The sequence below is a fragment of the Diplotaxodon limnothrissa genome, linkage group LG1 (assembly GCF_057381915.1).
Source record: "Diplotaxodon limnothrissa isolate DT_005_m linkage group LG1, D_limnothrissa_male_GT1.1, whole genome shotgun sequence".
In the NCBI taxonomy this organism is placed as follows: Eukaryota; Metazoa; Chordata; class Actinopteri; order Cichliformes; family Cichlidae; genus Diplotaxodon; species Diplotaxodon limnothrissa.
The window spans coordinates 28867287-28883121 of record NC_140596.1 but is presented as its reverse complement, the minus strand read 5'-3'; the positions used below and the strand labels follow the sequence as shown (position 1 = coordinate 28883121).

General features: G+C 40.1%; 1 protein-coding gene across 1 annotated transcript in view; it reads left to right on the top strand.

Moving 5' to 3' along the window:
• The window catches only part of pde8a (phosphodiesterase 8A), a 51461-nt gene that overhangs the window by 12717 nt on the left and 22909 nt on the right, over positions 1 to 15835 (top strand). The window contains exon 2 of the mRNA XM_085349074.1: positions 13096 to 13152. Coding sequence (XP_085205200.1) covers positions 13096 to 13152 — 57 coding nt within the window. The remainder of the gene's footprint in view (positions 1 to 13095; positions 13153 to 15835) is intronic.

The following is a 15835-nucleotide window of genomic DNA, read 5'->3' as shown; positions in this document are numbered from 1 at the left end:
TGAAGTGGACAAGGGTACAAAATTTCGAGTATTTGAAGGGGTGTGAAAAAATCTGTTTTGTATTGTGATTGCTGCATAACAGAAGTGATGCTCTGACAGATATGATGCTAGATGGCAAATTATTGACATAAAATATGGGAAGAGTGGCCCTAATATGTAGGAGGTGTGCACGAGGAATGTCATAACACCAGAAATGTAGTCGTTTGTATCAATATCATTAGAACTACATGACTGTCCCTCCCAATACTAAGGGATTTATCTCACGTACTTAAACATAAAATACTTTATTATAAATTCCATTATTACTTTACTCCTTTATTATTAAATAGTATTACGATGGACAGGATTAGATCATTTTAAACTGGGGGGGTCATTTCAAACATGTAAATCTAAAAAATAATAACATTTATGGGAAAGTAATAGCCCAGTAGTTCGCAGCCGAGTGTGAAGCAGCGGGAATGAGGATCAGCACCTCCAAATCTGAGGCCATGGTTCTCAGCCGGAAAAGGGTGGAGTGCCCACTCCGGGTCGGGGATGAGTTCCTGCCCCAAGTGGAGGAGTTCAAGTATCTCGGGGTCTTGTTCGCGAGTGATGGGAGAAGGGAGCCGGAGATCGACAGACGGATTGGGGCTGCAGCTGCAGTAATGCGGACGCTGCACCGGTCCGTCGTGGTGAAGAGGGAGCTGAGTGTAAAAGCGAAGCTCTCAATTTACCGGTCGATCTACGTCCCTACCCTCACCTATGGCCACGAGCTGTGGGTAGTGACCGAAAGAACGAGATCGCGGATACAAGCGGCAGAAATGAGCTTCCTCCGAAGGGTGGCTGGCCTCTCCCTTAGAGATAGGGTGAGAAGTTCGGCCATCCGGGAGGGGCTCAGAGTAGAGCAGCTGCTGCTCCACATCGAAAGGAGCCAGCTGAGGTGGTTCGGGCATCTGACAAGGATGCCCCCTGGGCGCCTCCTGGGTGAGGTGTTCCAGGCATGTCCCACCGGGAGGAGGCCCCGGGGCAGACCCAGGACACGCTGGAGAGATTATATCTCTCGGCTGGCCTGGGAACGCCTTGGTATTCCCCCGGATAAGCTGGAGGAGGTGGCTGGGGAGAGGGAGGTCTGGGCCTCTTTGCTTAGGCTGCTGCCCCCGCGACCCGGCCCCGGACAAAGCGGATGAAAATGGATGGATGGATGGATGGATGGATGGATGGATGGGAAAGTAATTTTAAGTAAATGAAAAAATTACTAGAATGGTGGTCGCAGACCGCTTATTTAAAATCTTAACCATTATATTTTGTTGACAGGACGCAGACTAAATTGTGAGGATGCTTGCTGGGTAACCTATTGATGCTCCTTTGAGATATAAGGTTAGCTACATGATGTGAGTTTAAGCACTTGTATAACATTAACAGCTGCTAGCATCTGAACTTACAGAAAATAGTTGATTTCACAACAGCAGTGTCAGCTGTCTCAAACAAAATGGTAACATTTAGGAAGGATAATACTGTGATGTCAAACTGAAACTCCTTCACCCCTTTGAACAGGTCTGGATGCCGGTCTTTCAGGTGTGTCGCTGAATTAGAAACATTCCTCCCTTGGTCTGAAAAGCATAATAGCATTTTTTTTTAATATCGCTTTTTTGGAAATCGCTAATCAGTCAATTCATCTCCCTTCTCATCAATGAGTCAGGGTGGCATCTTCCACATGTATGCTCCATTACATTTAAATCATGAGTCGGATTCAGAGATGGAAGCCACGTCATTCTCGAGCTGACGCAGTTCCAGTAGTAAAAACAGAATATCAAGAAATACAACATCTATTTTACTCCTAGCTAGGTAGAGCCATTCATCGGTCACTAGCAGTCCAATGCAATGGTCATTTCTGTGTATGGCTTATTTAATGAGTCACACATGCACAAAAGCACAGGTTCCAGGTTTTACAGTTTTATGGGCACTGTGACACCCTTGTGACACAGTGTGACCTTTCAAAGTTGGAAATCAAAGCTTCTGCTTCAAATGGAAGGCAGCAGTTGTTTTTCCTTTGCTTGTGGTTATTTAGCATGTAAGGATAGATTAGACCACTTGTAGGCTTAAGCTGCACCCTTAATATCCAGAAGAGTTGCAACCTTGGCTCATATGCTTCCTGTTATACTATACGCTGTTATCATAATTGTCGACTCTGACAGTGATGTGGTGACCAGAGCTGTGGATTACTGTCGATTAGACTTGTAGTCAAGACCGCCTAAACCAAGACAATACCAAGACCAGAGGGTATCGAGAACAAGACCAAGACCAAAGTCGAGACGAGACCGAGACAAAAAAAGTCTTTAAACTGCAGCCAGATGCTGCTTCGTTTGCGGATGTCAGGCATATTTATGTGTTTTTGCGATGCACTCGCACAGCCCTCCTCACCGCTGTCTACTACTACTCTACTACTCACTTACTGAGAGGACAGACGCACGCTCCACTTGACTGTTGCGTCTCTTACCCTCTCTGTTTTTCACATAATGATATTATCCTATATCCTCGCATGTGATTGGCCACAATGTGGAGGGATTGGAGCATAGCTGAGCCACTATGTGAGAGCTGAGCAGCGAAAGGAAATTAAGTGAGGAGCCGGCTCTCGCTCAATGGGAGTCGACTCTTCTGATTCACTACAAAGCACTCTCTAAGCACGGCTCTTAGAGCTGATGCTTTTGCGCAGGACACATTATGGAACGTTACTTTGTGTGTCATACTGCTGGCTCCAAATCTCCTGACCACTATGTCGATCTGAGACAGCAAGACCGAGACAGCGAGACCAAGACAAGACCAAGACCACGTAAAAGTGGTCTCGAGACATCCAACTCTACTGTTGATATTTGGTGACTTGTAGCAATCACGATTCAATAACCGTTGGTGAGGAAAGGCAGTATTCTCTGAGAGAGAATCATTTGAGGGTTTCTCTGGGGTCCTGACCCAAGACATCGGCAGCTTCATTTGGGTTCTGTGGATCAGGCCTATCCCTTGAGTACTTAAAGATCCTGAGAGTTTGGAGGCTGGGTAAAAGTTGTAGTTGCTAAGTTGTCTTTAGCTCGTTTGGCCAAAAAAGACAGTGAAGTCATACCTGCCCACAATTCACAAGAACAGCTAATCTCCCTGTTGTATTGATCATCTAATGGGTCATCACCCAAATTCTGCAAAATTGTGGTTTTGCAGTCTGTGAATTGTGATAGATTGTGAGGCAAATAAGCTGCTACGTCACTGAAGCTCTGGTTTAATGTGGTGCAGATCACTGAGCAGCCACTGGGAAGGCCACTGAGATGGAGGGTGCGCTTGGCCTGCAGTAACATTTAGGTTGATGTCAAAGTAACATCCATATCAACCCAAGGATCCAAGATTTCCCAGCAGAACTTTGCATTTTAATGAGAATATCAATGTAATTTACTTGGTCCACCAGTGATTTTAACATCATGTCGTGTTTTTAATTTACATATCTACTCTAAGGGTACAATTCTATTGTTAGCTTAACCACAAGCTTCTGTAATTTGTCTTTTTCTCATTTTTTATAATCTTGAATGTAATGGTACTCACACAGTGGTATTCAAACAGTGACCTCATTTCCAGAGCCTTAAATGATATCTAGTTTTTAAGATTTATGGGGTCCTTAGGAACTTTTTTGTAAAGCTCTTTGTGAGTTGCACATAATTTCACAAAGATATCTTCACTATTTTGGATAGTTGGAGACGATCTCTTATCACTTAATATGAGATTTTGATTATTTTAGGAAAATAAGATGGTGTAATTAAGATTTTTAAACAGTTTGCAGTTGAAAGAACTACATTAATCTGTTTATGATAACCTATTAAAGTAATGAATTTTTTTTTTTTTTTAAATGGAAAGATGTTTAATAGTTACCCGTTTGTCCAAATAGCATGGTTTGACTTGCATTACATCTCACTGTGATGTAAATGTGAACCCTTTTTTTTTCTCTGTTTTTCTTTATTTTCCTGCAAACAGATTTATTCTTAAAATTCACCAAGAGCCAATTAATGAATACTAATTATTAGTTGGAGGATGACCTTAAATTGGTTTCCATTCAAAGGTAGGAATAGTGAGAACTATCATCAGTTTCGTAGCCAGGCTAGAGAAGAATTAAAAAAAGAGAGATAAAAAAATTAATCGGTTAATGTAAAATTTATATTCATTCACTGTGGCAGCTTATTCTGCCCTGTCATGAACACATAACTGAACAATTTGCATAGTAAATGCAAGATGCTTGCATTGTTAATCTCAACATTGCATGTGAGTCACACCGTCATATATCTAAAGAATGGAAAGAAAATTAGTTGAATGTGATTATTCATTTCATGTAGTGTGTGTGTGTGTGTGTGTGTGTGTGTGTGTGTGTGTGTGTGTGTGTGTGTGCGCGCTTTGCTGGACATAGTTTTTGTTTCAGGCAATTGGTCTTTCCTCCGTGTGTGTTCTGCCAGACTGAGAAAGAGACAGAGAGAAAGCATGGATGTTCTGGGACAAACCGATCCACAGTGGCCTAGTTTCCCTCACTCATGCCAGCGACTCAACTAAAGTCTTCTGCCTGGCTGACTGTGGGGTTGGTCACTGTGGATAAAACATGTGGACAGAGCCAGAATACACATTGGCGTAGTTATTTTTCAGAAAGGATGGACTGTAATTACATTAGCACATTAATTGCATTTGTGATTTTATTATTTGTCCTTTTTTATCTTATTCAGTGGTTATTTTATTACTTTTTGAGCATAATAAGGCAATGAAGGACCTGATGGATGAATTGAAAAATTCATTTGTCTTTTATTTGAGATGTAATGTCGGATTAAGCTAGACTGATTTCCAAAATGCTTTTAACACACGATTTTATCCTAGAGTGCAAAGGGATGGATCCATGTGCCATAAATAAGGCAACAAAAGAATTCACACTGTGGACAGTTTTTATCTGTTAACCTCTGCATGTACAAAAAGTATTTGCCTCCTTCTTAATTTCTATGAAATATGTCACACTCAACTGTTTCAGATCATACAACATTTTTTTTAGACAATGATAACCTGAGTAAATATAAATATAAATATAAAATGCATTTATAAATTTTGATTTCATTTATTATGGGGGGGGGGGGGTTTACCAAATTCCCCTGGGTTTACGTGAAAAGTAATCGTGCCCATGAATCATGAATTAACTGATTAACCTCTAAGAGCTCATCGACTCAAAACAACATCTAAAGAACTTCAAAAGCATACCAGCAAACCCACCTCTGAATGTCTCAATAAAAGCAAGTTCTGCAAAGAAGAGTGGGACAAAATTCCTCCAACGTGATGTGAAAGACTCACTGCCAGTTATCGCAAACGCTTGACTGCAGTTCTTTCTGCCAAGGGCAGAACCACCAGTTATCAGATTTTGGGGGGTAGTTACTTTTTCACACAGGGCCAGGTAGGTTTGGATAAATTTGAAAACATTACTTAAAAATGCGTTTTGCATTTACTTGGGTTACATTTGTCTAATATTAAAATTTGTTTGCTCTGAAATTTTTAAGTGTGACAAATGTGCAAAACACCAAAAAATTGGGACGGGAGCAATTTTTTCTTTTTTTGTTTTCACTGCACTGTAGATGAAGACACTATGTTTTCAGAAAAATTAAAGAAAGAGTGGAAGTTATAATATCATACCAGTACTGAAGGCTTTTGACGAATTTTGAAGATTATATATCATAATTTTCTTTTTCTTTTTTTCTCCACCACGGTGTGTTTCCCAGTTTTCTGAAGTACTATAGGTGCAGCTTGTTGTGGAAGTTTATTGTTTATGGCTGTGGTTGTGTATTCAGGTTTGTTGGTTGTGAGAAAAGCATTGATGAGTCATCTGACACTTTTCTGATCTGTCGTTTGTAGTTTGTTCACAAGGCGCCAATTTGGCTACGAACACTCACGCAGTACTCCCCGAGCTGCAGTGAAACTGTAAAAAAAGTGCAACACAAGACCGTTTGTCTTCAAAGTAAAGGTTTTTACTTTACAATGTTTTGGGTGCAGCAGAACTTTTACTTTGAAAGCATTTCTCTAATTTTGTACGCTCATAAACAATCAAAAGGAGGTTTTTGGTCCAGTACCCTTTTTGCAACTGATTTCAGCTATCAAGCACTCATCAAACAGCTGGAGATTACACGTTTGCGGTTGCTGACCGGTATTTAGACCTGTGTGACTGATAGGCCTCAGATGTCTTATCAGTGGGAACTATATGGATGGATACTGTTAAAGTACACGAATAAGTAAAGCTATTAATTTGCCTAACATGTCAGTCTCAAGAAAGTCTTTGAAATAGTCACAAAATAAGTGAATTTGTGTTCATGGAGACCAATTACACTGAGCCACACACTGAAGGCATTAGGTGAATTTCTCATAAAATTTTATATGACAGCTTGTGAAATAGTGATGAAACTGTATCTATTCATTACTGAAAAATAATACGAATTGTACCACTTTTATTTTGACAGCGTAACAAAGTGTGGAGCAGGAGACAGGATGTGGTGATAAATCACTCATTATTTATTTAAGAGACCCTAGTTACCTTAGATTGGTCGACCACCATTCTTAATAAAGGATATGCTGCTGGAATGAGATAAACTAATGTGTTTTACGCCCTTTTCCTTAAGACCAGGCTGGTTGTTATTACATATTTTGTGCATTGGTACTTTACTTTAACAAATTCAGCTGAACTAAATCGAAATTTCTTTAAGGTTTTAAATATCGGCTTGGTAGTCGATTCATCTCAGCTGGATATGGTCACAAGTTTGAAACTTCTCTGTTACTCTTGGTTTCGGGGCAGATCTATAGGCAGTGGCCACACATGAAAGTGAATTATTCTCTTTGAGGTAACACACCCAGCATGGGCAGCTAGCAATACTATCTGAGTGGCTCAGCATGTGGTGAGGTTGATGTGTCAGGCGGTGCCATTTAGCCCATCACTTAGCTGAGTGTGTGTCAGGGTTGGTGTGTCCGACTGTGTGTCTGTCTGGTACATAGTGTGCATCCACACCTGTGGCTGGGACTGCTGCCCTTAATCAGTCCTAATCAAGTACATTGATTCATCTCCATTTGATTCACACTTTTAGACAGGAACATGCACGTACACATACACAAACACACGCATGACACCCCACCACTGGTTGTGAGGCCCAACACTTCTAAGGAAGAAATCTGATCTCATCCTATGTTACTGTGCCATCAGCTAGGCATATCATATTCTACTTAACCACATGTAGAGAAGTTTTTAAAAGGAATAAACTCCTGAACTGATGAAGTGGTTTGAGGGAGCGGTGAAACGAAGAGAGAGTGTTAGCTGCACGTTAACTGGAGAGGGCTTGTCAAAGCGAAGGATCTGGAGAATATGGAGTAGCCGTTTTTCTAAGAAGTACGAGCAGGGCAGGCATCCCAAGATTCCCTGCATCCTGGTCCCAGCTCTGGGGTGGAGGAAGCTGTTTACTCTTTCTACAGTATCTCTCACTGCTGACGTCGGCGCACCGAACAATGTCATCCAATTTCCTGTTTTTCACTTTAGTGGAAAGCCACTCTCCCAGTGTGTATGGTCTAGTCTGTGTGTGTGTGTGTGTGTGTGTGTGTGTGTGTGTGTGTGTGTGTGTGTGTGTGTGTGTCTGAGACAGAAGAGCTGGTGGTCTGGAGGAGAGGAGGAGGAGATCTATAGGGCCGGATACACTGGAAGCAGGATATAGGGTCAGAAGCAGCCCCACTACGTAAATACATTAGGTGTATCAAAAGAAAGTGGCAGCAGGACTTGCCTTGTGCAATAGCTAGATTCTTGTAATATTTCAAGATCACAATCATGAGAGGGTCCATGCCAGGCTTCATGCTATGCTCTGGTAGGCACTCGGTGAGATAAGTTGGTGAGCTATTAGAAACTACTGGCCAATAGGGTTAGCCATGTGTTACATATTATGAGACAGATGGTTTATCTAATCATGTGATGGATATTCTGTTTTATACCCATCATGACCACCTACAGGTTCTTTTTTTAGCTCTGGTAAAACAACAGCTTCCTGTGGTTTCACTTTGTAGTCCATTAAATGCTATTAAATCAGGAAATGTGTAGGTTTTCACATTAAAAGAATCAGTAAATATGTGTGACTGTGAAAATTGTTTGCTCATTGGCTAACAACTTATAGCATGGATGAGCCTCATTTTTAGTGCGACCAAGATTGTCAAAATAAGTATGATTTTATTTATTTTACCTTTTACCAAGAACCTGAGCCCATAAACTCATCAGGAAATGTTTGGCACAAGTTGAGACAGAAAGCCAGTTTTCCGTAGATTTCTTTAAGCAACCACAGCTACAGCCATCTGGTGGTCTTCAGATAAAATATAAGTTTAAGGCACTTATGCGTTTCTCTTTATGCTATGGCATAATTTTTCAGACCCTACTTTTATATACCTATGACTTCAAAGCTTCAAAACAGGATTTCGGTGCCAGTGGGTGAAATCATGGTAGCTGAGTAGCTGTCTATGGTTGACAGCTGAACGGTTATTAAAACAACTCACAGTAGGTGCTTGTGTATACACTGATCTGAAGTCAGTTTGAAAGGATTTGGGTATAAATGGTCACAGTGGTGGGGTGGTTTTTGAAAATGTGTTTTATTCATTGTATATTTTCTTGCAATGTAGGTTTACCCATAGATTAAAACAAAGAAAAAATCAGGGGTACTGCAGACTGTCTTAAATACTTCTCTAGATGACTGCAGATGCCTAGTAGCTGTCATGTTTGGTCATATTGGCCCAAACGAACAAAAAGGTGTGATATCACACGATATAACTTTCTTTGAAGTGGCCAGCCTGCAAAATGGCCTCTCAGTGAATGAAAAAACAGACGCAGTTCTGTGAATTTTAGTGAAAAAATTTTTTAGGAACTTGTCAAAGTGGGTTAGAGGGCCTGAAGATTCCAAGTTCACCATGTGCCAACTGGTGTGTTGTAATTTGATTTTGCTCATGCTCGTATATCGACATAATGTGACCCGGGCTGAGTGTATCAGATTTTGGCCATGATGTTACTGATCTACATTAATTCAGCATCTGTACTGAGCTGCTTTAGTCACTGTGTGCTGCTGACTCAGTGTTTGGTACCACTGCGTGTCTGGCTGAAAAATTACTCCAATAACTTTACAGATTGCCATACATACTGAAAATATTGAGGGATAAGATTTGATCATGGTGCTTAAAACTAAAATAACGGCTTATTTATGTGTTTATTTAGTTGTGGTTTATACTTCAATAAAGCACAAATCGTGACAGCTTTCAAGGATAGGTAAAGAATAGGTAAACCCATTACCTATTCTTTAATATAACATCCCTTATTTAATGCTTACCCAGTGTAAATCCTAAATAGAATTTTCTCAGATTACTGCAAAATAATTACTTATTGGTAATTAAAATAACCCGCCAGCTTTTTAAAAAATATTCTCTAACATTTGATTATAATGAAAACTTTTTTATATTAATAAACAATATTTATGTGAAAGAAACACTTGAACCATTCACTTAGGTTTTGTTTTTTTTTTTTGTCTAATAACTGTGTCTCTGAATCAGTCAGCAGGAATTTGTATTAAGATTTGTAGAGAGATGACATGATAATATCATCATGAAGGCCCCGTGTACACATGCATGCATGCGCGCACACACATGCAGGCACAGACTCTGACACAAACACAGATTTCCCAGTGTGACTGGTATAACGCGGCAGCATATAGGGCGGGACATTGCTTACCTGGGTGCGCACACTGTGTCTGTACTGCCAGGCTGCCTGGCCTATATGCTCACTCACTTCCCCTGTTTTGTTTGCTCCTGGTTGAGGGCCAACATGATGTCTGCGGGATGCAAATGCTTGTCTGAATGATTCATTGCAGTGTGTGCGTTTGTGTACTGTACAGGAGAAGTATGTTGCCTGAAGAGGCTGGCAGACTGGTTCAGGTGTGTGTGTGTGTGTGTGTGTGTGTGTGTGTGTGAGAGAGAGAGAGAGAGAGACTAGGGCTGGCTTTGTGAGTTACACAATCTCAGCTGCAGTTGTATTTGTTGTATCATTGTCAGTTGAAGACAAGTCTCTCCGGGATGGTGAGACTCTGGTGTGTTACTGCTTGTGCTACGCCTCAGCTAGCTGGATACTTTATAGCCAAATGCTACACACTAAATGAGTTGTATATAGTACTGTATGATTTATTGAAAGATAGCATATGAGGCAGAAATTTAGTTTGTACAATTCTTATGAGATTGAAAGTCAGCCTGAACTCTCTTAGGGAGCTTTCTTGTCATTTCTCTAAGTAGTTGTCAGGAATAGTTCTCCACACTTTCTGAAGGACATTCAAAGCTCTTCTTTGGATGTTGGCTGCCTTTTGTTCTCTTGTCTGTCAAGATGATCCCACACTGCTTCAATAATGTTGAGGTCCGCGCCCTGGGGAGGCCAATCCATGACTGACAGTGTTAAATTGTATTTTTCTATCCAGGTATACTTTTACTGTATTGGCAGTGTTTTAGGGATCAGTGTCATGCTGAAAAGTTAAAATGTTGCCAATCAAAAGCTTTCCATATACTATTGGGTGTTGGATCAAAATCTGAATGTTCTTCATTCATAATTCAATCAGTTTTGACAAAATCTCCAACACCACTGACTGAAATGTGGCCTCAAACTATATTTACAGTGTACACTCATGTACTGTTATTCCTCTCTCCTGACATGCTGATGTCAATTTGAACCAAAAATTTCTAATGTGGATTCACCACTCTATAAGAACTGTTGGCACTTATTTTCAGTTCTTGTGTAATTTGGCATACCTGAGACTTTTCAGACTCCATGTTTCCCTTCCTTGAGAATTACTTCTTGACAGCCATCCCTCCACTGAGACCATTTCTGATGAGACTTGTCCAGTTTCCCAGTTTCCTCTTTTACAGCTATAATACACACCATGTTTTCAGCTAATCACTCACTTGTTGTTGAAAAATTGTATTTTATGGCTGTCAAATTTTTGACAGATTCAACTAAAGGAATGGGAACAAATTATGTATATTATTTCTAACCTAGGTTGCCTATTATGTGTAGACCCAGCACTGCTTTATTGCTTGAGTTAGATGCCTTTTTAATGATTGAATAATTCATAGACCAGTGCTAAACTGCTTCAAAAACACAAAAAAAACATTCCCCTGAAAATGGTCAGGTACAAAGACTGGACTGGAAATAAGTGAAAAAGCTGCTAGTGTCCAAAGAAAAACTTTGAAAGACCTTCAGAAAGTCTGGAGAACTGTTGCTCGAGACCACTTTTAAAAAATTACAAGAAAATCTGGCTTCTTAAAAACAAAATGTAAAGAAATGAGGGGTAATTTTTGCGCTGTACTGTGTACTTTACATGCATCTCGGTGTCATTTACCCAGCTGCAATCAAAACAAGAGAGAGAGTTCTGGTTCATTCTCATGGCAAAATGAAATGATTGAAGCAGAAGATGTTATTTGCTCTGGCATGAGGGCAAAGAAATCTAGCAACAAAATAAACTAGATGTTGTTGAGCTAAACCCTTCTAGAAGAGCATGGGTTTATGATGTTTCTATATGACTGTGCAAAAATGTAGCTGGACACTTCTTTATGTGTGCGCATACCACATCAGGCTATTTTGCTACCAGATCCTAGTTCATGTGAAAGATCAGATGATCACAGAGCATCACAGAGCTTGTAGCCTTTCTGGTCCCATACTTCTTGTTTGTGGTCAGCTACAACAAACAGCCTAGTGTCATGATGATGTCAGTTTGGCTACAACCCAGGGCTAATCAGCTTCCCCCCCTCTTTGTTGTTTCATGGAGCTTTCAGAAGGCTTACAATTTAGCAAGAAGTGATTTACTGCAGCCCAGCACACTCTGGAATTCCTCTCTGTATTCCTCCTCACATGTGTAGATTGTTTACGGAGAAGAGGAATTCTAGAGGGATGGCGGTCCGCAAGGGGCTTGGTTGCTATGGTTACTAACCCCTGAGCTGGGTTCCATTTAGCAGGAAGGAAGCTAAATTATTTGCAGACAGAAATGAGAAAGCTCATGTAAGGAAAGTGTAATGAGTGAAAAACCTGTCAGTGTGATATTTGCCCTTTAAAAAAAAGTTCTTTCAAGTCTCCTGTTTAGGAGAAATTGGATGACTAAATTTCAAACATTTGTTTTAATTGAGTTGGTGATGAGAGAAGTATGCAGGTATGTAATACCAATTATATAGAAACACAATACAAGGTTATGCAATTTAAAATTTTGGAGTGCAAAAAGGTTTTGCACTCCAAATTTTGCAAATCTTTTTTTTTTCTTTTAAAAAGTATCTTGATTATTAATTAAGAAAAATCAAAATTGGTTAAAAGATATAGTGTGAATGTTAAAGAGGGTTAGAGGTAGTGTTATATTTCTAGTTGAACAGAAGTAAAATGTAGCGTCAACTGAAAATATTACTTGAGAAAATACTTGTTTATATTTCACTGCTGTCTTTAATGAGATGTCAGATAAGTACATTTCAACATGTTGCCATATCTGTTATATTTAATAGCTCATACTTTAATACCTTTTAGAAATTTTGTTAGATTTCCTTATAAAAATTTTAAACTGATGAGAATGTGTTTCAGAAAAATGAGTTACTGTTGTTTTGTTTTTTAAACAGGCTAAGCTCCTGATCTGTTGTTTTCATATGAAACAGTATCAGTGAATGATTTATTTATTTTTTATTCATGAGCCAAAATATAAGTGAAATCACCATTTAGGATCACTTGCAGTGTATTTCTTTGTCTGTGAATCAATAAACAATAATATTTACATATAATATGTGATACATTCCTATGGCATTACAGCAATTTTTTTTTTCTTGGTTAAGTATGCATGGTCAGCTTGTAACAATGAATATAGTTATTTATGTCAGTGCTTTCCTGCAATATTAAGGCCAGAAGAAAAGATAAAGGTGCGACATTTTGCTTAACTTTCTTATTTCTGGGAAATTACTGGGATCTATGGAACCATTTTAAACTGAATGAGTGAAATGCTTTTTTTCTGATATTCTTCTAATGCCTGTATTCTTTTTGTTATCTTTCAGACCACATTAACAGAGGTGCAATTCGGACCAATGAAGTTATTTAAAGACCCACTTCAGGTATCGTAAAACAATAACTAACATGACTGACGCTCCTGTGCTTGAGTGTTTGAAGGCCTTCCGCGAACAACACGAGTGCTCCAGGAAAATATTCATGTCCATTCATTAAGAAGCTTTTAGCTAAGTTGTAAAGCAAAACTTGGTGTGACTGTGAATATTTGGTGGAGTTGTTTTTTGCATTTTAGTATTTAAAAACTTTTGCTTGGAGTTTGGTGGAAATTCTTAAAGACCCCACAGCATGTCCCATGCAAAGATTCGAAAAGAGGAGAGATGGGCATTAAAACTGTTAATGGGCCTATTGTGTGCAGTACACCCCTGGGTTGTCAAGGCAACAAGGCCAAACATTTGTGACGAAGAGCATACCATAATGAACAATGCACATTATGGAACAGCTGCACAGAGGGTCCATGGACCGGTTTCATCGCTGCCGACATTCTCAGATGTTCAGTGGGTCATTATACAGTTCGTGTGCGTTCCCTCGCCATATGTCGCTGCTGTTGTATAAAACCTCAGAAACGTCAAGCTTTCAGCCATTTACGCAGTGTGGTGTGGTCTTTTTGTTTGTTTTTGTTTCTTCAGGGGTTTTGACATTTATTTTATTGTTTTTATTAGATTTGTTTAAGCAGAAATAAGAATTTACTGTCGTTCTACCCAGTAGAACATACACGGATTATGAAAAGAGGATAAAGTGAAGTGGCTGCAGAAATGCCTTAAAACTGCATTTTTGCTAGTAGCTAGCAGGGGGCAACTCATCTGGTCCCAAAAAGTAATTGTCCAGTTGTATAGAAGGTTTTACAGTCGCATGATGTATATCTGTCCGCCATCTTGGACGTATGACAGTGTAGGATCTCCAGCCACATGGGCCTAGAGACTGATCGTGACCCCCTGATGGCGGAAAGCTAGGGAATAATTTATGTTTGCCAGTTGGCGAAGAACCACCTATGATTGCTTTGGTTGCTAGCATGTTGCAATAGTTTGCATGGAAGACACTGATTTGTCTGCAAACACTTGCCAACTACTCTTCAGGCAGTAGTGAAACTGAAAAGTGTGACACAAACCTTGAAACATGTTTGCTGCAGTGCTGAGGCACTGTTTTTAATGTGAAGGCAAACATTTCCCATTTCGGGTTTCTATTTTTTGCTACTGCTCTGCTAGTGGTTAGCAAGTGTTTGCAAATAAGTCTGCATTTCTTATGCAAACTACAGGTGATCACAGAAATCTGCTAACAGCCAAAGCAATAAGATTGAGGTTTTTGGTGCTGCACCTAAGGTGCAACTAAGTTTACCTAGCAACATTTAAGGAAACCCCTGTAACTGTTGGTTGCAATGACGCCATGCAGGAAATCTCTATAAGAAAGCGCTCAAATGTATTGATGAAATAATGAAATGATATTCTCAGTTGCTAGTAAATCATGGCTCTGCATACAAAAGAATACAAGGTTAAGCTATGTATGCTTTAGGGTGTGGCTACAAGATCAGAGTGAACCTGCATTGTCCCCAGGCTTCTTAGTCAGAGTCACCCTGTGCTTGTCACACCCTCTTTTAAAAGGCCAAAATGGAGATGACTAAAGGACTCATGTCGAAGCCTCAGACATACCGCATGAATGAAAATAGACTAGTTGCACAGCTGGGGCATAGCATGTAACATGGTGCATTTTTACAAAAATAAAATTGCAACAAATTCTCATAACAGTGATGGTTTGAAGGTGCTGGATATATTAGAAGTCGTGCATTGTAATGACACATATAAGTGCACAGACTGCTTCATTGTCTGATGCGCTCCACAGTGACCACAGTAGGAAAGCGAGGTAGAGAGATATCCCCTTCCTGTTTTTGTCACTCACAGCTGATCCTGTCATTCCCTCCTCCTCTCTGCTCCTCCTCTTTTCTCGCGGTCCACAGGATCTGGCCGGGCCCTCTGTTTTCAACAATGATGTTTTCTAGACTGAGTGATCAGACTCTGCCAAACCGCTCACTACCCCCTTCAAACTATTTTTTCCCCTCTGGATGTCATTGTCTGTCTGCTACTTTCTCTTTCTGGTACATCTGACTCTTTGGAGCATGAGCAGGGTATCCTGATTTTCAGAAATTTTTTTTCTTTAAATGTCCTTTAAGATTATAGATTTTATTTTTCCCTATCAGCTGTAACTGGTTTTGTTATTATAAGCAAGGCATATCTGTCTAGGCCCAGGAAGAATCCCCTAAGCAGACCTCATCGTGGCCTATATTGCCCCGTTCTTCCAGCTCTGCAGGAATGTTGACTTTTCTACCAACATCCCAATGTGGAATTCTGATCTAATTCCCTGTGCGTACCGAACATAGCTCTAGGATTCAGAGGTGATGTATTTATGACCCGGACACTTAATGCCGCTTGTAGGAAAAATGCTCACATGAGAAATATGGCTTGGATTGGCAACACCTCTCTCAGACATAAGGACTCAGTGCTTCGAGCCTGAGGCTATGTTTTGCTACTTAAATAATGCCATGCCAATTGTCAGCATGAATGAGAAAGACAACTGTCCAAACAGCCAATCCTCTATCCCCTCATTGTGTGGAGGACAGAGCTTCTACTTTTCTCAGCAAAATCAGGTCTTTGTATCCTAACTCAACCTTACAGGTGTGATGCAAACTTAAAACTGCAGAACAAGCTTTCTTTTCTTTACGTTCACACTGCTCCCTGCCAA